This window comes from Oncorhynchus mykiss, chromosome 2, assembly GCF_013265735.2.
Source record: "Oncorhynchus mykiss isolate Arlee chromosome 2, USDA_OmykA_1.1, whole genome shotgun sequence".
NCBI lineage: Eukaryota > Metazoa > Chordata > Actinopteri > Salmoniformes > Salmonidae > Oncorhynchus > Oncorhynchus mykiss.
The window spans coordinates 33,711,492-33,732,592 of record NC_048566.1 but is presented as its reverse complement, the minus strand read 5'-3'; the positions used below and the strand labels follow the sequence as shown (position 1 = coordinate 33,732,592).

At 43.1% G+C, this 21,101-nt stretch overlaps 3 protein-coding genes across 5 annotated transcripts; 2 read left to right on the top strand and 1 right to left on the bottom strand.

The window, feature by feature from the left end:
• The first annotated feature begins 148 nt into the window (after positions 1-148).
• LOC110487833 (neurogenic locus notch homolog protein 3) lies at positions 149-6,823 on the top strand. Of its 3 annotated transcripts, none has more exons than XM_021559764.2 (11): positions 149-493; positions 1,558-1,711; positions 2,019-2,351; positions 2,461-2,690; positions 2,873-3,206; positions 3,452-3,600; positions 3,754-3,815; positions 3,929-4,058; positions 4,827-4,924; positions 5,111-5,442; positions 5,558-6,255. In XM_021559764.2, the coding sequence occupies exons 1-11, from the start codon at positions 439-441 to the stop codon at positions 6,078-6,080; spliced, it is 2,400 nt and encodes a 799-aa protein (XP_021415439.2). In that variant the 5' UTR covers positions 149-438; the 3' UTR covers positions 6,081-6,255. The 3 variants fall into 3 exon arrangements, with proteins under 3 accessions (XP_021415439.2, XP_021415426.2, XP_021415432.2); XM_021559751.2 differs by having other exon boundaries at positions 150-493; positions 3,742-3,815; positions 5,558-6,823; XM_021559757.2 differs by having other exon boundaries at positions 151-493; positions 1,561-1,711; positions 3,742-3,815.
• LOC110487856 (pre-B-cell leukemia transcription factor 1) lies at positions 6,355-12,760 on the bottom strand. Its single transcript, XM_021559774.2, has 8 exons — positions 12,259-12,760; positions 11,380-11,453; positions 9,793-10,037; positions 9,165-9,355; positions 8,287-8,422; positions 8,045-8,186; positions 7,260-7,348; positions 6,355-7,078 (listed from the first exon to the last, which is right to left on the bottom strand). Exons 1-8 carry the CDS (start codon positions 12,495-12,497, stop codon positions 6,998-7,000), a joined length of 1,197 nt encoding a protein of 398 aa, XP_021415449.1. The 5' UTR covers positions 12,498-12,760; the 3' UTR covers positions 6,355-6,997.
• A 4,185-nt stretch (positions 12,761-16,945) lies between these two features.
• Positions 16,946-20,328, top strand: LOC110487821. Its single transcript, XM_021559741.2, has 5 exons — positions 16,946-17,161; positions 17,502-18,033; positions 18,350-18,509; positions 18,838-19,064; positions 19,712-20,328. The coding sequence occupies exons 2-5, from the start codon at positions 17,524-17,526 to the stop codon at positions 19,850-19,852; spliced, it is 1,038 nt and encodes a 345-aa protein (XP_021415416.1). The 5' UTR covers positions 16,946-17,161; positions 17,502-17,523; the 3' UTR covers positions 19,853-20,328.
• The last annotated feature ends 773 nt before the right edge of the window (positions 20,329-21,101 follow it).

Sequence of the window (21,101 nt, the reverse complement as noted above, 5' to 3'; positions counted from 1 at the left end):
TGCAGACTCACACACACACACACACACACACACACACACACACACACACACACACACACACACACACACACACACACCGCTCCTATTGTTTTCCACACAGTGTCAGGAAGTTGTCCACATATCCGCAGTGCTTCTGAAAAATAATTAGAGAGAGAGAGGTGGGTGGTAGCAGCACTGGAAGTTGGGGTGTACCACTTTAGATATAAACTGTTCACATGGTCCCATTGCGAACATGGTCAGGAGCGCAGTGAGACAGTAAGTTCTCCAGAAGAGACCCAGAGAGATACCCCACAACACTGTAGCGGAGTACAGTCCTGCCGGACCTGCCATAGCTGGACCAAGGCATTGGACCTAGTAACCGCACTGGTACAGCTGGGAGGATAGTGAGAGAGAGTAGGCTACTGCCATCTCCATCCTCTCTGGGACCTGCCTGCCTTAATGATGCTGGTGATGTGGACGGCTGTTCTGTTGGGTTTGAGCAGGTGCTGTCAAGGTGAGTCCATCTTCCAGCTATTATCTTGTTGATATGATGTTCGATACCTGTGAGAGTGAGGTAAAGTCTCTACTAGGTAATTGACTAAAGAGAGGAAGTCCTACATGGTACTTCCTAGCAACCCTGAGGAATGCACAGTGATGCCGAAACGTTGATAAATACCCATTAAATTGATGGGAGTTTATACATGGAGTGTGCGACTTTCTTTATTTTGAAACCCAGGAACAAAACATACTTTTTTTTTTACATTGATGTTCTCACTTCTATGTTTTATAGATTTCTGAGGATATATCATTAGGAGAAAATACTGTGACGTACTTGACATATACTGCTCTCACATCCTTTCATCATCACTTTATAAGATGCTGCGTGAATGTGTCACTGATTTAAAGATATGACTGACCAAAAAGTGCTTTGCTTGCATAAGAGTCAAAGATTGTACTGTATTTCCTTGAATGTTCACTGCTATACAGTACACCATGTCCAATCCCAACTCTCCTGTGCTATACTTTTATTGTCCCTCACACACCTGCCAAGCCTCTCCATTGTCCCATTCCATTCCTCATCGCCAGGGTGACGACCTCCGACCTTCATCCAGTCCCAGCCCACTCCATTTCCTGTTGCTATTCGCCTCTCCTGGAAACTTCCTGTTTGTGTCAGGCCTCCTATTTCCCGTTTCATGGTTCATGCCAAGGACACACCTTTCATAGCCTGCCTGGCTGGCACGGTACCAAGCATTGTTAACAATGAATGCTTGGTGGTGAAAGATACACCTAGGCCTATACAATACACAGCTTGAAAATGTAGGTCAAAGCACAGGTTCTTGCTTGATACAGTAATACAGTATTGTAATTAATAGATGCTTTTATCCAAAGTGATTCAGTTTAAGTTAGTATATTAGTATTAAGTGGGAATCCAACCTTTGTGTCTGTGTTTGTGTGTGTGTGTGTGTGTGTGTGTGTGTGTGTGTGTGTGTGTGTGTGTGTGTGTGTGTGTGTGTGTGTGTGTGTGTGTGTGTGTGTGTGTGTGTGTGTGTGTGTGTGTGTGTGTGATTCCTCACCAAGTAGCAGCAGCGTCTCCTGGTGGTGACCCCTGGGCCCAGTGTCCGTCCAGACAGTGTGAGGCCAAGTTTAGAGATGGGTCATGTGATAAAGAGTGCACCGAGCCCGAGTGTCTGAGAGACGGGTTCGACTGTCTGAGGGACAAAGGACGCTGCAAGTAAGACACTGTAGCAGCAGGGAGATCTGAGCTGCATTTCATTCCAGGAAGATGTTCCATCCCCTCTTCCATTTGTTCACTCTCCTTCATGGATCTGACAGGACTGGATATGTGAAAGCAATATGGTGACTTACTCTTACCCAGTAGTCTCATATTGATGGTGAGGGGAGTGAATAAGAGCAGAGGGGAGAGCATTTTCCTGGAATGAAACGCACCCTGCTCTTTCACTTTCCTTTTTGTATACATCCAGATGTTTCAGCTGGGGTTCACGCTTTCTCTGCATCCTTCTAACTATCCCCTCTCTCAGTTCAGGTCACATCCACTACTGCCGAGACCACTATTCCAACTCTTACTGTGACCAGGGCTGTGAAAGTGCCGCCTGTGGCTGGGATGGGAGTGACTGTCACAGGCACCACAGCCCTCTGTGGGCTAAGGGTACCCTGCTCCTGCACACCCACGTCCCCCTGCAACACGGCACATTTTCCAACAGTTCCCTTCTCTGGGCCCTCAGCACCCTCCTGCAGACACCCCTCAAACTGCGCGGCACGGTGCCCCTTGACCCCAGCAAGGACCTCTTCACCTTTAATCCCCAGCAGCTCGAAAACCTGCTGGCTCAAGCTTCTTCTGATGACTCAAACGGGTAACTATGAAGAGATTGTGATTTTGCTTCCCCTATTTTTATTAACTTTAACCTAGTCTCTTTTGTTAACATCTCATCAATGTTCTCACTCCCCATCTCTCTGAAACAGTTCACTCCTATTCCTGCAAGTGGATAACAGGCCGTGCTCCCGTCTTCCTTCTACCTGTTTCCCGTACGCCATCGAAGCAGCTAACTTCCTGCGGGCTGCTACGTCATCGACTCGTGTGTCGGTCCCCTCTCACCCAGAATTAAAGGCCATTATTAGTGTAAGAGGGGTTGGGGAGGAAATAGGAGGGAGAGAGGAGGACCCAGTTGAGGAAAAGGAGGACACTAATGATGGTATGTATCCTATTACATAGTTTGTGTTTGTGTGTGTGTGTGTGTGTGTGTGTGTGTGTGTGTGTGTGTGTGTGTGTGTGTGTGTGTGTGTGTGTGTGTGTGTGTGTGTGTGTGTGTGTGTGTGTGTGTGCGTGTGTGTGTGTGAGTACCACCTAATATATCTGCCCCCCATCTCCACACAGGAGTAACACCTCCATGGATATGGGCTGTGATCGGCGTGGCAACGGGCCTGGTACTGGCTTTGGTCTTGATTGTTGTCTTGGTGATCAGAAGGGTGAGACGACGACGAGCGGAGAGGGAGGGAGGAGGAGAGAGGGTTAGGCACAGATCCACTGTCACTGAGAATGACAGCGGAGCCAACGTGGCCAAGGCATGGGCACAGCACACACCCCACCGAGAGCAGAGGGGCAGGACAGGGAGAGAGAAAGGCAGGAATGGGATAAAGAAGAAGAAAGCGAAGGAGGCTGAGAAGAAAAGACGCAGAGAGCCACTGGGGGAGGATGCCCTTCGACTGCGGTGAGTGAAGATGAATGATTATGGGAGAAGTTAGAGGATGTTCAGTCTAGTAAATCAACAGCGCTGTGATCAGATAACAGTTTGCTTCATTGTAATGGGTTGTATGGCTTTCAGTTTTACTCTGTCTGTTAGATAAAACTGTTGTGTTGGACTATCTCTAATTTACACAATACTAGTGATACTGTAGTCATATCACTAAGTATGCACAAAGTACTGCTATTCAGAGCATAAACGTATGATTTCAGGCCCCTGAAAAAGGACCTGGATATTGGAAGTGACACTGACTTTACCCAGAGTTCTATGGAGGACATCAACAGGTCCATCTGTGACCACCGAACGCAAGAGCAGAAGCACTACCGCAGCCCCCCGAGCCACCCACAATCACCCATACAAGGTAACGTCACCTCCTGATCATGGTTAACATACTGTATTAATATGCTTGTAAAATGACTCATTGTTCCTTTACATTAATTTGTCACAGAATAATTTACGGTTTGCACAACGTAACTACACAAGTAACTAAATTGACTTTCAGCTCCACTTTTAGCCCCCCCAAGAGGATGGGAGAGAAATGCTGTCCCGTCGACACATCACAGAACACCCAATCAAGTGAGTTCCATACATATTCTACATAAATGTCAATATGTTTATTTCAATTGTAGATTACGCTGGTTGTTATTTACAGTACTCCATTTTGACTGTACCAAACATTATTATGACAGTCTGCTTCGGTTCAATGGTGTGGTCCAGATGGGTCAGTGGTCCTGATTCGTGCGGTCCGGAGTGGGCTTGACCGTGTGGTTCTGGAGCTGCTACGAGCTGGGGTGCCGGTCAACAACACAGACCACACTGGTATCACTTTACTCTCCCAATTTCCCAATTACATTATGAACCAAAATTTAGGCTAGACGGTAAAAAAAACAAGTTAACTGAACTTCCCTGTAGAGTGTCATGGGATGATTATTCTGCAAATGTATTTTAAAAATCAATATTGCATGGAACAAATGTCCATAAATGTTATGTAGCTTCCGTGGGTGTAATAACGACCTTATAAACACACTGCCTCACATACATATTACTATATTGTATTACTTTGAGGGTTTGAGTAACCAGTGTAACTGACCTCATCTCTCTCTGGTCCTCCCCATGTGCCCCTTCTCTTCTCTTCTGTTCTGGTAAAACCTCCATGGCTTCCCACTCTTCCCTTCCATTCCTCTCTACAGCACCCCTGCTGCCCCCCTCTCAAACTGATACAGAAGTTAATGTGCCCTAGTGCCCAGGCAGTGTGGATGTACCATATTAACCTTCATTGCCCTTCTCTCTCTCTCTCTCTCTCTCTCTCTCTCTCTCTCTCTCTCTCTCTCTCTCTCTCTCTCTCTCTCACACACACACACTATCTCTCGCTCTCTCCCTCTCGGGCTGATTCCCTAGTCCCTCACCATAATTTTCATTTTCATTTCCTCCCTTTCAAAATCTCCCTCTTCCCCATCTTTCACCATTTGGGCTTGACTCTGTTGTATAATGTTTGTTCACTGGCTGACTTACTCCCTCTCTTTCTGTACTGAACTCCCACCTTCCTTCCCTTACCTTCCTCCACTTGAAATGCACTCTCTCTCCCAGGGAGATCAGCCCTCCACTGGGCATGCTCAGTTAACCACCTCTCCTTGACAAGAACCCTCACTCGCTACGGTGCTGCGGTGGACCTACAGGACAACAAGGTACCAAGGCCAGCAGAAGCCTCTGCTTTAATGATTCTTCACATACTTGTATGAAGATTTAGGAAGAGGAACTTCGAAGAAACTATGTTCAGATAAATCTGCGTAGAATGCTTAAACTTTAGGGTACTCCAATATTATTGCTTCGACACTCCCATTCTGATATATACCACTCCCATTATCTGATAGGGTGAGACTGCTCTGTTCCTCTCCGCCCTTCACGGTTGCTACGACACCGCCCGGTTCCTGCTCCTGAACGGGGCAAATCAGGATCTGTCTGATCGCAGAGGACGCCGGGCACTGGATGTTGCCCGAGAGGGCATGCATCATCAAGTCCTGGAGCTCCTATTAGCTCACAGGGTTCAGAGAGGGCCTATTCCTATGGAGCAAGCCAATGATATGCTGTGGGATGAGCATGCCTTTCTGTATAGCCAATGGGTGAATTCCCCTGGGCTCCCTGGGAGAAGTGCCTCCTTCTCTGGTGTCATAGGGCATCGGGATATGTCTTCGTCTCCACCAAGGTAAAGTCTTGTGGCATTTGGCACATCTACTCACAATAACATTTAGCAATTTACTCATCTTGATAAGGCAAATTCATCACTGCCTACTCGTATGATCTTCCTCTTCTTTTGACAGTGATTTATCAATGGGCAGAGCGCAGTGCCCTTCCCCTCAGAACTGGCGGCCACAGCTCAACCAATCAGCAACCGCATTGGTTACCCCAAGAATCATGGGGCGTCCACCAAGACCAATCAGCACTCTACAGGAGGTTACCTCAGAGGACGAAGATCGTGAAAGGCCCCAGGAAGTCCCGAGAGCAGCGACACCGCACTTCCTGTTACCCCAGCCTGCTCCTCGACAGCGGTCCTTCTCCTGTACCCAGAATGCTCTGCAGCGTCGCTCCAGTTCACAGCAGCCCGAACCGAATTATGTTGCCTTATCAGAGAAAATAGCCACTGAGCCCATAGAAAGAGTGATCGTAGTCCCTCCTACAGATGCTCCCACCCAATCAGATCGCAGATCAATAGTCGATAGTAGCGACAACCCCAGGAGGGCAGCGCCAGAGATTGAGGCAGCAAGTTTTAAAAAGGCAGAACAGAAAGCCCGAAGTGAGAAGCTAAATAACCACATGCCTGACTCTAACCAAACAGCTTTGTAAGGGGGCTCTGCTGTGAGATATCATGCTGAAATTACCCCAAATACCATCATGTCAATCATGTGCTGTTTACATTTTCTGTAAAAGGTCCCTTGCTCCTAAATAACAGTAGATTGACAGAAGGGATATAAACTCAGTCAATAAATGAGTAACTTCAATTACTCTAAATATCCAAATCAATAAACGATTAATGTGCAATTTTTTCTTCTTCTGCCATATTAGGAGGTGACCTGTCTCTCTTATGCTAATATCAACCAATCAAGACAAACCAACTGACTGTGAATACAGAGTCTTTATTGTAAAAGAGGTAGAGAGAATACAGGTGTTTTTCACTCACTGTACAGAATGACAGCACTGTTGATATACTCATTCAAACTGTTAACATAACCAGCACACATACTTCATTCATGATATAGACACACACAGACAAACAAGCCCAGTAGAAAAGAGAAAACAAACACACAAAATCTTTGGATTTTCTCTATTGCCCCCACATCCTCTAAATGCAACTATATCTGACCTTTAAACTAAAATCCTAAAATATTTGTAACAGCATTAATAATATAGCCTAATAAAACAATGGTAATGCAATTTCCCAAGCCTCCCTGCCCACATACCACAGTAACATATAAAGTAGTGGAAAACAAAACCCATGATCCCAATACAAAACATCACACACACACACACACACACACACACACACACACACACACACACACACACACACACACACACACACACACACACACACACACACACACACACACACACACACATAATGAACATGGACATAATATAATTGGACAGTAAGAAACAGAAAAGACATACAAAAACTGCAGCCAAGTAAGAGTGATATCATTCTTTCAGTCTTTTTCCGTTTTCTTTCCATCTATGTCATCGACACAAAGTGGACGGGGCCATCAGTCAGACTCCTCTGAGTGGTCGTTTCCTGGGGAAGTGGCAGAGGGGGGTGTGTTTTGCCCTTGCCAGTTCCCATTAGTCTGCCAAAGAGAAAAATACATGTGGTGACTTGTAGTGGCATTAACCTACATTAACCCCTCTCCACTCCAATACAACTCCTCCACAAGGTTGTTGTTGTGAATGAGAATGTGCTCTCAATTAGTTACGAGCTAAAATAAAGATGATATGTAACATGATGTGAATGACAGTGAAGTTCCATACTTGTGCTCCCATGTAGACAGGCTGCTCTCCATTCATTGGTGGAACACCCAGGAAAAGGTCTGGTCCAGTGAGTGAGAAGCCCCCCGATCCTGTGGAGGAACAAAAGGGGAGACGTCTTTAATAAGGGCTATTAGGCCTACAACATCAACCTGGTCCCAGATCTGATCCTGTGGAGGAACAAAAGGGGAGACGTCTTTAATAAGGGCTATTAGGCCTACAACATCAACCTGGTCCCAGATCTGATCCTGTGGAGGAACAAAAGGGGAGATGTCTTTAATAAAGGCTATTAGGCCTACAACATCAGCCTCGTCCCAGATCTGATTGCGCTGTAAAACCAAATTCTATTGTTGGGCAAGGAGTTGGCAAGACAGAACAAAAGGCCCAATTACAACTTAGAAAATGACACCTTTCTCAAGCAGGCCTTTCCAATGCACTTCTCAGTAGTTGTAATTCAGACGTATCTTATTCAGTTGCGTAACGGGCTTTGCAGACATGGTTCCCTTGCGTGCGCTGATTAAATGTAATTCAACCGCTGAAAACCCTCCCACTTGCTGGTCAACAGATGTTTCATTCAATAGGGGTTTCAGCACATTTATTTTAAGCCATCCCTTTAAATATGGTGTACCCTTTAAGTTCAGTGACAGACTCAACAGAATATATATATATTCCTCTTGATGCTCCGTAACAGAAAAACACTAACAACCCATCCATTTCTACTACCAAATGAACCATAAACTCAAAACAGTTTGTATCACTAGGCCTGGCTTCCTTTCCTCAGCTCTTACCTGTTGAGTTGGGCGTGTGTGGAGAGTCCTCGCTCTGTGTCGCCACGATGGCCGTCTTCATGGCATAGATGTTGGCCTCCTCTTGGAACTTCCCAATGTTCTTCTTGTAGCGGATTCTCTTGTTTCCAAACCAGTTGCACACCTGTTCAGTTAACAAGCCAGTAAGAGGCTGGTCAATGGAGTCAACTATATATGGGCGTATCAACGGGTGAGCTAATAGTAAATATATGACACAAGGTTACCTGAGAGACAGTGATGCTACACTGTTTGGCTAGTTCTTCTTTGGCCTCTTCACTGGGGTAAGGGTTGGCGAGATGGGAGTAGAAATACTCATTCAGGACTTCCGTCGCCTGCTTGCTGAAGTTTCGTCTCTTACGCCTGACAACACAAAGGTGAGTGTGTTGAGAGTAGTCATGCAACCCAGGCAGAAGTATACGTTTCACAACTACAGTAACAACTGATATTGACACACAATAGTCATTCACAACCTGCACTGTAATAACATGATTATGCTCTGTAAATAATAATGGGAATTGATGTAAAATATATCACTAGCCACTTTAAACAATGCTACTTAATATAATGTTTACATACCCTACATTATTCATCTCATATGTATACGTATATACTGTACTCTATATCATCTACTGCATCTTTATGTAATACATGTATCACTAGCCACTTTAAACTGTGCCACTTTGTTTACATACTCATCTCATATGTATATACTGTACTCGATACCATCTACTGCATCTTGCCTATGCCGCTCTGTACCATCACTCATTCATATATCTTTATGTACATATTCTTTATCCCTTTACACTTGTGTGTATAAGGTAGTAGTTTTGGAATTGTTAGTTAGAATACTCGTTGGTTATTACTGCATTGTCGGAACTAGAAGCACAAGCATTTCGCTACACTCGCATTAACATCTGCTAACCATGTGTATGTGACAAATAAATTTGATTTGAAATATGACTGGTATGACCATGAACCACTGTTCATTTATGGAATGTTTTATTCTTCATTAAAAATACTACCTGTATATGAATTGTCATTCACTGTCATGGCAAGTTTTGACAGGTGTTATGTCACCCCAATAACAGTGTTACACGCTGACCTGGCGTCGAGGAAGCGGGACCTCAGGATCATGACGGCCTCGCAGGTGCTCTGCTTGAGTTGTGTCTGGATGGAGCTGAACTTGCGGTGGATGATGGCCACCATGCGCTCAATCTCCCTCGGTGACACCGGCCGCGTACGTGACTGCTCCCTCAGCAGGTTCATCACGTGGGTAGTGAACTCACTACAGGCCTACAGGAGACACGGAGAGAGAGAGCGAGAGGGGGGATTGGAGACAGATATGACAGTCAGTTGAGCTCAAAGGATGGAAGTCAACAGCGGGCCGACACTGTTGACGTCGGTCATTTATGTTCATGTTCAATTATCTCACCTAAATTATAACATCACCTCATTTTAGTTTACTTCGCTAAAGGGTGTAATTTTCAGTGTGTGCAAAGTGTCAAGTCCCTCCACCTCAAATCAAGTACAGCCACTGACCCCAGCACACATGTACAGTGTATGTCAGAGTCGATATGAGTTTGAATCCGGCCCACTGCTCTTTGACTCACCCTCCCTCTATCTTCCCCATCTTTCCAACACTTTACTATCTCTTCAATGAAGCAAAAAAACAATACAAAAGGATTGGGACTGCCCCACTGCTTGAAAAAAAACAACAACTAGAAAAGTACCTGGTCATATTTCTCCATCTCAGTGTGATAGATGTTGCGAATCTGGCTCAACTTGCTTTTGTAGTCTGAGTGTTCCAGTGAGCTGTCTGGAGACATGCCTCCAGAGCTGGTGGCTGCGGACACCGCCGCTGCCGCCCCGCCACCTTTCTCCGGCCCAGCCACACCCTCCGCCAGCAGCATGTTATCCAATCGCACCAGCTGTGGGTCCTGTGATTCTTCCTCCTGAGCATTTCGCATTGATAGGCCTGCAACAAGAGAGGTCTGTCAATCTGATTCATGGTAAACTAAGTTGCAATGTCTCCTATTACACTGAACAAAAATATAAATGCAGCATGCAACAATTTCAAATATGTTACTGAGTTACAGTTCATATAAGGATCCTTGTGACATGGGGCCTTACATTATCACGCGAAACATGAGCGGCATATGAATGGCACGACAATGGGCCTCAGGATCTCGCCATGGTATCTCTGTGCATTCAAATTTCCATATATAATTGTGTTCGTTGTTCGTAGCTTATGCCTGCCCATACCATAATCACACCGCCACCATAGGGTGCTCTGTTCACAACGCACAACAGCAAACCACTCTCCCACATGACACCATACACACTGTCTGCCATCTGCCCGGTACAGTGAAAACTGGGATTCATCCGCGAAGAGCACACTTCTCCTGCGTGCCAAATCCAATGAAGGTGAGCATTTGCCCACTGAAGTCGATTACGCCGCCGAACTGAAGTCAGGTAAAGAAATTATTCTGTTGTACATTCCCACAGTTTCATCATCAGTCCGGATGGCTGTTCTCAGACGATCCCGCAGGTGAAGAAGCCGGATGTGGAGGTCATGGGCTGGCGTTGTTACACATTGTCTGCTTTGTGAGGCTGGTTGGATGTACCGCCAAATTCTCTAAAACAACGTTAGAGGCAGCTTATGGTAGAGAAATTAACAGTACTTTCTCTGGCAACAGCTCTGGTGGACATTCCTGCAGTCTGCATACCAATTGCACACTACCTAAAGTTATCTGTGACATAACTGCACATTTTAGAGTGGCCTTTTACTGTCCTCCGCACATGGTGCACCTGTGTAATGATCATGCTGTTTAATCAGCTTCCTGATATGCCACACCTGTCAGGTGGATGGATTATCTTGGCAAAGGAGAAATGCTCACTAACAGGGATGTAAACAAATTTGTGCACAAAAATTCATATGGAAAATTTCTGGGATATTTTATTTCAGCTCATGAAACATGGGACACTTTACATGTTGCGTTTACATTTTTGTTCAGTGTATATTAAAATATTATCCCTCTGAGGTACAGACTTGGAGAAGCACTTTGTGGATTAAACAAATAAAGGAAGGGTCATCTTGTTGAAAAGTCATCATACACAATACATCTTTGTTGAAAATGTAAAATAGCTAAATAATTTTCTAACTGTCATCTAACTGCATGGATTATGCGCAACTCATTATTATTGTGATGGAGCCAACATCTTCTTCTGTTTCATCACAGATGGCCAGAAACTTTTAAACGAATTAGCAACAAGTTTAAAATCAAACAAAGGGTTTCAATTAGTGAAAATGAACTTACCTGTTTTCTCTTTGATCTCACATAAGACGCTGAACAAAGCTGGTTTCATTCGATGGCAATTCAATGCGTGTTTTCTGACGATTGGAGAAAAAATATTATTGTTATTATTAGCTAGCTAACTAACGTTAGCTACTGTAGCTGTATATCTAGTCAGCTATTTAGCAACGAGCCATTAGCACGAACAAAATATTTGTTAGTTAGCTAGCTATTTGTTTGTTAGCTAGCTCCCTGCTTTCACACGCTTTATTTAGCTAGCTAACGTTAACTAGATGTCATTCACAACAACAAACATCGGTTCTGTTGTTCGTGACCTTTTGACTGGAGTTCACTGTAGCCTGCTATGCTAACGTTGGCTACGTAATGCTATGGCTAGCTAGCAGCAAGCTGCAATATGTAGCTAATATGTTAACATTTTATTCGTAGAACAAATGTAGCATGAAATGGATAATGCCAAGATTATGGCCACAATCCGTTTATAATATCTTGCAATTCATATACATGTAAATATAACTGGCTAACGCGTTAGTAGTAACACATTAGCAAGCTAACAATAAAGCAAGAGCATAGCTAGATAACTGGCCAGTTTTAGCTTAGCAAGAATTCACCCTCTTCATCGAGTTAGCCACAAAAAAATTCACAACAACAACAGGCGTGTAAATAGCCCAGAGGAATAAGTAATAACTATTTAATAAACAACATATCATGACATAAAGCCAATTAGCTAGCTAGCAACGTTGGCTACCTAGCTAGCTTATTAAAAAACTTCAAAGTAGAAAAAAATTGAAAACTTCTGAAAACTTTAGCTAACTCTTGGCCATTGAGCAAATTTGCAGAAATGTGTGACTAAATCTGAATAAGTTATAAACAATTGTGACCAACTTTGCTTGTGCTTCGTCCAAACTTTGGTCGGTGATGGTCATGATTTGCTGCAATATGTCGCCAATGTCTCTGCGGCTTTCATGTCCATTTTCTGCGCCTTCGTGGCCCGTGTCTCCGTCGGAGCGGTGGTGGGAAGATGGATGAACCGAGTTTAGAGGGTGCATACCGGGGTGAGAGCTCAGGCCAAGGCCCCGGCCGTTAGAGGGCCCGTTGCCAGTGAGAGGCTGCTGCTGCAACATCCTGAGCGGCACACAGTGGCGCGGACGAGTAATCACAGTCACACACCCTTCAAAACTCAAACACTATAGCAGGCCTGCACTAGAGTCCCCTAGCGATTGACAAAGAAAGTCTCGAACAAGAATGTTAATAAAAATTCGAATTGTACTCCAGACAGAGCCCATAGGCTACTGTACTAGGGATATTCATAGCTATGACTTTAAACAAAGTAATTATTCTGAACAATCAGGTAAATGGATATAACTTTGATGCAACTGCGTGTGTAGGCCTATGTGTATGTGTAAAAGAGAAACAGAAACAGAAAGAGAGAAGAGGGGGATCTTTCATTCTGCAAGTAGCCTAATACATTGAGCATTTGCATCCATGATGGGGGCGGGATCATCTTCTGATTTCATATCAGTTAATGTAATAATGCATCAGCTTCATAATAAGGTCACAGGTCTTTACCAATCAAATCATCAACTATTTTTTCCATCACATTTTATTTGTCATGCTTCTTAAACAACAGATGTAGACTAACAGTGAAATCCTAACTCTCGGGCCCTTTGTCACATGCTTTGTAAACAACAGGTGTAGACTAACAGTGAAATTCTTACTTTCGGGCCCATCCCAACAATGTAGAGACAAAAATAGAAAAATAATAACACAAATAATAAATACACCATGAGTAATGATAACTTGGTAACACGGGTTACCAGTACAGAGTTTATTTTTTAATTTCATTTAATTTCACATTTGTTTAACCAGGTAGGCCAGTTGAGAACAAGTTCGCATTTACAACTGTGACCTGGCCAAGATAAAGCAAAGCAGTGCGACACAAACAACAACACAGAGTTACACATGGAATAAACAAACGTACAGTCAATAACACAGTAGAATAAATAAAAAAAGTCTATATAAAGTGTGCGCAACTGGCGTGAGGAGGTAAGGCAATAAATAGGCCATAGTAGCGAAGTAATTACAATTTAGCAAATTAACACTGGGGTGATAGATGAGCAGATGATGATGTGCAAGTAGAAAATACTGGTGTGCAAAAGAGAAAAAAGTAAATAAAAACAATATGGGGATGAGATAGGTAAATTGGATGGGCTATTTACAGATGGGCTGTGTACAGCTGCAGCGATCAGTTAGCTGCTCAGAAAGCTGATGTTTAAAGTTAGTGAGGGAGATATAAGTCTCCAACTTCAGCGATTTTTGTAATTCGTTCCAGTCATTGTCAGCAGAGAACTGGAAGGAAAGGCAGCCGAAGGAGGAATTGGCTTTGGGGGTGACCAGTGAAATATACCTGCTGGAGCGCGTGCTACGGGTGGGTGTTGTTATTGTGACCAGTGAGCTGAGATAAGGCGGAGCTTTACCTAGCAAAGACTTATAGATGACCTGGAGCCTGTGGGTCTGGCGACGAATATGTATTGAGGGCCAGCCAATGAGAGCATACAGGTCGCAGTGGTGGGTGGTATATGGGGCTTTGGTGACGAAACGGATGGCACTGTGATAGACTGCATCCAGTTTGCTGAGTAGAGTGTTGGAGTCTATTTTGTAAATGATATCGCCGGATCGGTAGGATAGTCAGTTTACGATTCTAGATTTCATTTTGGATTGGAGATGTTTAATACGAGTCTGGAAAGACATTTTACAGTCTAGCCAGACACCTAGGTATTTGTAGTTGTCCACATATTTTAAGTCAGAACCGTCCAGAGTAGTGATGCTAGTCGGACGGGCGGGTGCGGGCAGCGATCGGTTGAAAAGCATGCATTTAGTTTTACTAGTGTTTAAGAGCAGTTGGAGGCCACGGAAGGAGTGTTGTATGGCATTGAAGCTCGTTTGGAGGTTCGTTAACACAGTGTCCAAAGAAGGGCCATATGTATACAGAATGGTGTCGTCTGCGTAGAAGTGGATCAGGGAATCACCCGCAGCAAGAGCGACATCATTGATATATACAGAGAAAAGAGTCAGCCCGAGAATTGAACCCTGTTGAGTTGACATGCAGGGGTTACTAGGAGGTAACTGAGGTAGATTTACATATACATTTGAAGTCGGAAGTTTAAATACTCTTAGGTTGGAGTCATTAAAAATCGTTTTTCAACCACTCCACAAATTTCTTGTTAACAAACTGTAGTTTTGGCAAGTCGGTTAGGACATCTACTTTGTGCATGATACAAGGAATTTTTACGATCTAGAAGAAAAAGAAACGCACACCTATTTAGGCGAGGTGCTGGCTAGCGGAGTAGAAAACTTGAAAAGAAGAATAAAAGAGAGCCGCACACTCTAAAATTTAATTACCAATGTTTCGAAATTACATTTTTGCATCTGAGCTCCTAGAGTGTGCGGCTCTCTTTTATTCTTATTTACAAGGAATTTTTCCAACACTTGTTTACAGACAGATTATTTCACTTATAATTCACTGCATCACAATTCCAGTGGGTCAGAAGTTTACATACACTAAGTTGACTGTGCACTTAAACAGCTTGGAAAATTCCAGAAAATGTCATGGCTTTAGAAGCTTCTGATAGGCAAATTGACATAATTTGAGTCAATTGGAGGTGTACCTGTGGATGTATTTCAAGGCCTACCTTCAAACCTACCTCTTTGCTTGACATCATGGGAAAATCAAAAGAAATCAGCCAAGACCTCAGAAAAAAATTGCAGACCTCCACAAGTCTGGTTCATCCTTGGGAGCAATTTCCAAATGCTTGAAGGTACCACGTTCATCTGTACAAACAATAGTACGCAAGTATAAACACCATGGGACCACGCAGCCATCATACCGCTCAGGAAGGAGACGTGTTCTGTCTCCTAGAGGTGAACGTACTTTGGTGCGAAAAGTGCAAATCAATCCCAGAACAACAGCAAAGGTTTGCAACTGCACATGGGGACAAAAATCGTACTTTTTGGAGAAATGTCCTCTGGTCTGATGAAACAAAAATAGAACTGTTTGGCCATAATGACCATTGTTATGTTTGGAGGAAAAAAGGGAAGGCTTGCAAGCCGAAGAACACCATCCCAACTGTGAAGCACAGGGGTGGCAGCATCATGTGGTGGAGTGCTTTGCTGCAGGAGGACCTGGTGCACTTCACAAAATAGATGTCATGAGGTAGGAAAATTATGTGGATATATTGAAGCAACATCTCAAGACATCAGTCAGGAAGTTAAAGCTTGGTCGCAAATGGGTCTTCCAAGTGGACAATGACCCCAAGTATTCTTCCAAAGTTGTTGCAAAATGGCTTAAGGACAACAAAGTCAAGGTATTGGAGTGGCCATCACAAAGCCCTGACCTCAATCCCATAGAACATTTGTGGGCAGAACTGAAAAAGCATGTGCGAGCAAGGAGGCCTACAAACCTGACTCAGTTACACCAGCTCTGTCAGGAGGAATGGGCCAAAATTCACCCAACTTATTGTGTGAAGCTTGTGGAAGGCTACCTGAAACGTTTGACCCAAGTTAAACTATTTAAAGGCAACGCTACCAAATACCAATTGAGTGTATGTAAACTTCTGACCCACCGGGAATGTGATGAAAGAAATAAAGCTGAAATAACTCATTCTCTCTACTATTATTCTGACATTTGAAATTCTTAAAATAAACTGGTGATCCTAACTGACCTAAGACAGGGAATTTTTACTAGGATTAAATGTCAGTAATTGTGAAAAACTGAGTTTAAATATATTTGGCTAAGGTGTATGTACACTTCCGACTTCAACTGTAGGTTGGGGTAAAGTGACTAGGCAAGAGGATAGATAATAAGCAGTAGCAGCTGTGTATGTGATGAGTCAAAAGAGTTTGAGAGTCAGCGTGGCAGATGTGTTGTTGCCTACTCTCACCACACAGGACAATACATGCACTCCATGATATTAATAGATTTGACAAATTTGACAAATTAATTCACAGTGATCAAGTTTCATACACAACAGCAGAACACTTTTTGAACTACAGAATAGTTCAGACAAGTCATATATGAATATACCCAAATTAACAATTACCCTCCCCGCTGTTCTCTCACTTCACCAAAAAGAATCAACATCTCACATCTCACATCTGACTCTCTCTTCCTTCCTTTCTCTCTCTCTCTCTCTCTCTCTCTCTCTCTCTCTCTCTCCCTCTCTCTCTCTCTCTCTCTCTTTCTCTCTCTCACACTTTGTCTACTTCTCCTTTAGCTGCAAGTCAACAGGAAGTATGTCAAACCACAGCCCCTGTCAGAATAACAGTGGGCCTGTTTCAACATGTTGCTGTTTCTGACTGTATGCTGTTCGGCTGAAAATGCAACATGAGCAGAGCAAAACTTCATAGCCATTTCCCCCTTTCTGATGTTCATCTCAAATTATGAGATTTGGCTTTGTTTAAAAACAAGACTATTTGATATCATCACACCACTGGCTATAACATCGCACCACTTCACTTTTTACAGTAATATCTCATAATGCCATGACGTAAAGAGATAGGGGACAAATAAATAGGGGTGGGTTGGGGTAAGAGGAACAGGAAGAGACTAGAGGGCTGACAGGCAGGCAGAGAGAGAGTGAGAAAGAGCTCGTCACGGTGATATGTGAAGCATAACTGATAGCAATTAGTTCTCACGAAGAAAACTGTCGTGAATCAGTGATGCCATCCCTAATCAGTGTGGACACAAGAAGATGATGTTTATCAGAAACTGAACTCCAGCCAAACACAGGTACGATAGACTTATTGAGAGTGTGGGTGGGTAAGGTAATGATTAGCAGGCGGGCAAGTACAATCCAAGATAGGAATTTAGTGCCTTAAAGAAGTGAGCAGGAAACCAGTACTGGTTTTTCATAAACACCCCTCTTGAGATTCTACGATATTATGCTTACAGATACAGTGGCCGTTCAGTCTGTGTCAAACTAGAGGTCTTCTACATGTGTTGTTGCTAGTTAACATTTTAAGAAACTCTATTAGATTACCTAAAACATTTTCTTACAACCAGTTAAACAATCCTAATAATGTACAACAGAACTTCAGTTGATATATTTGTCTTATCTCATTTCTGTCAGGTTTACACTGAGACAGACGTGAATGGAGGTTGTCATGGAATACCCAGGGGTCAAAGTTGAAACAGTTGAAGAGGAGCATTTGGAGGATCTAATCATTATTAAGGAGGGGGATGTTGAGAGAGTTGTTGAGGGAGGGACAGAGCCAATAACAGGCAAGAGCAACGATGAAGACTCCAGTGAGGAAGAGGATGCCACTGCCAGACATGGACAGATTGGAAAAGCCAACACTGAAAGTGGAGATGGAGACAAAAGAAAAAAGGATAACCAAATAAATCAAGCAAAAGGAGAGACTGGGACAGAGGAGGGGGTTGAGCACATTAAAGGGATGGATGAATTGGTAATGGATAGACAGAAAATGGAATGCAAGAAAGAGGGGATGGTGATGGTGGATATAACAGAAAAATACAAAACAACAGAACATGATTTGAAGACGGACAAACCATCACAAGGATTACAAGTTGGCACAAATATACATCTTCCCTCTGACCAGTTGCCCAAAGATACGCTGAGCCCAGAGCATGCCCAAAAACAGGTTTATAACATTTGCTTTCACAAAAAAATACAGACATTTCCCTTGTGCCCACAATTACAATAATTCCGTTAGTGACCGAATACCAGTCTAAACATTTTTGATGTAGCATTAGTTTCTGATGTAGAAGGGTTTTCTTTCACATATAGAAAAAGAACAAACAACACCCCAGTGGTGGAAGAATGAGGGGTTCATTTTGTGGTTACATAATTTGTAGGTGTGGAAATGCCAGCGTGTTTGAAATGAGTAGTGATACCACCCATTTTGAAATTCTTGATAATGGCTACTCTTTCTGCCACCTGCCACCTGTCTTTCCCAGGCTCAACGGTTAACCCCTTACTTCCCAGACGCTCTGTATGACCTGGTCTTTACTCTGCAAGAAGGAAGACGACTCAATGACCAGCGGTGCTCGTTCAGAGGGAGGAGAAGGTGCCATTCTGAACCCAACACCTACATTCCGGCCCACAGAGCCCACAGAGGTGATAGAATGTGAAAAAAAACTCCCTGTAATCATAACTAACTAAGTGACTGTGGTAAACATAAAAGCTGTTGCAATTAGCTTCCCTTGTTTCCCCATAAACACACTGAATCATGAAGGGGAAAAGCTGTAAATAACTGTACGGTACCAACATCCATTGAAGCACTTCTATCATATAACTGTGGCAGAGACAGATATTAGGATGTCTTCTGTACATTAGTGAAATATTGAAATAATATTGCTTGAATGATTAACTAGGACACCAACTGAACTAGGCCACTAAATGTAGCATGTCTCCACTCTCTTTCCTCCCCTTCCATTCCCAACAGTGCATTTCTCCTCAATGACCTCGCTGCAGAAAGATGAGTTCTTTGACTTGCTGGCTACCTCCCAAGGCCGTCGGCTTGATGACCAGCGGGCGGAACTACATGACACCCCACCCCCTAAGCCGAAAGCCAATAAGAAGAGGAGCAGCGTAAAAGATACAAAGCCCAAAAAGTCTGCTCCAATTGCAGTGCAGAACGAGGACTTGTACAATATGATTCTCATGTCGCAGGTAAGTAACTGGCCATCATGATAATTAAGAATGTGTTCTGAAATTACTTGTCTAATTAAAAAAAGGTTAAATAAAAAATAATAATAACTGTAATCATCCAAGCTGCCCGTAGTCAATTTGACCAAAACATTATTTTGTTCTTGTCATAAGCAAAATATAATGTAGGCATCATGTCATATGGTGTTACGTTGATATCATGTTACAGTGCTACATTGTCATTACAGATGAAGGATCTTCATTTGACCACTCTGTTGTTGCTGAGAATTTTCCTGCACCCCAAAAAATGCAGATGAGCTTTGTGATTTACATAAATGAACAAAAACCAGCACTAACACAGTTATATTAACAGTATTGTCATTTTCATGTAGCTTAATTTTGGCCAGTTTATAGCCTAACCACCGATCATGCAACATTATGGACTAAACATTCAAATGCTGTTGCTGCAGGATTATTTTACTGGTCAAATGAATATCCTACACCTGTGTGTCATGTGCTGTAACATGGGCTTTAGGTATTATGTTGTATGGTGTAACAACATACCATGTCATATGGTGTTACGTAGGTGTAATGTCTCGTCTCCGTACCTCAGGTCCAGTGTAAAATTGGCATCAAGCCATGTGGTGTTTCTGTCTGTCTCTGTACTTCAGGCCCAGGGTAGGCTGGAGGAGCAGCGCAGTGCGGCCCCGGGCCCTATGGATGATGAAGACTTCTTTTCCTTACTGCTGAGTGTCCAGGGAGGACGCATGGAGGACCAGAGGACTGAGCTGCCTGGGATTCTGGGAACCTGAGAGATACACATGCTGGAGAGATGGGCTCAAATGGCTCAGAGCATGTGGTGTAGCCCTATAGTGCAATGGCTTTTGCTTCTTATTCACCTGGCCAGACCAGGCATGACCATTTTGTATGGTCTGAGCTGACAGTACCATCTGTATCGATGACTGCATCAGTAATTTAATATAAAATATTGTATGTGAATAACAGAGGTGTCAATTCAGTTGCATAATGCTATAGAGACTAATTCTAATGTTTGTTGTATGATATTAAGCTTACAGAGTGGGCAGATTTGTATGTTGACTGCACAATAATTTGGATGATATTCAAAACCCCAAAAGCTTTTGGGTGCTTTAAATGTGTTTATTGCAATTTGAGGAAATTAGTTTTGCCCAACACAGCAGTGAATGAGTATGAATGAGAGTGTTTGTGTTTCCATGTTATATTTCAATACAGCTCCTCACGAGAATAAACTATGTGTTAAAGACTTGCATCAAGAGTGTTTCTAGTTGTTCCCCAAGAACGCTTACTATAAAGTCCCTCAGCCTTTCTCTACTGGACCACTCAATATTCATTATTCATTTGTCAAACAAAATATATCTGCCTTTACATTACAGTGTTGCAATGCACTAGTGCTGTTTACAGAAACCAACTTTTCTAGACAACTGGGCTGTTAGGCTAGCCTATAAGTGCCGTGGATTCATTTTCCACAGCACAGTGGAAATGTATCAACTCCATCCCTAAACTGTTCAACCGTTGTTGACAACAGCAAGGAAAAGACACTTGTTCATTAAATATGTATCCAACAAATATGTCTCATACGTCCGCGGCTTGCTTTATGGTCATATATGCTCTTCCATTTAAATAAATAGATGGTCCCCAACCGAGGTAAAGACAGTTTCAAGTTGGATATTCAACAGATATTCGCACTTTCAAACCTCAATAGCTTTCAAACCACTTGAGCCAGACTCCAAATAAGTGTCATGATGTTGGAAAAATTGTGCACAACATTGCGCAATACTTATTTTCACGATTTGGGCATTAATTCGCTTTCCAAAGCTAATAAACATGTGGAAATGTGAGCAGCATTTTGTATTCCTTGTTGAAATAGTTAGGGAGTGTAAACAAAGTACAAACCTTTTTTACATTCAAATTTCAATAGCTCCTTAGTCATGTGACCTACTGACTCCAAACAAGGTTCAGAATGTCCACTGAGTGGGCCTACACATTGCACACCATTGCACACCATTGCACACCATTGCACAC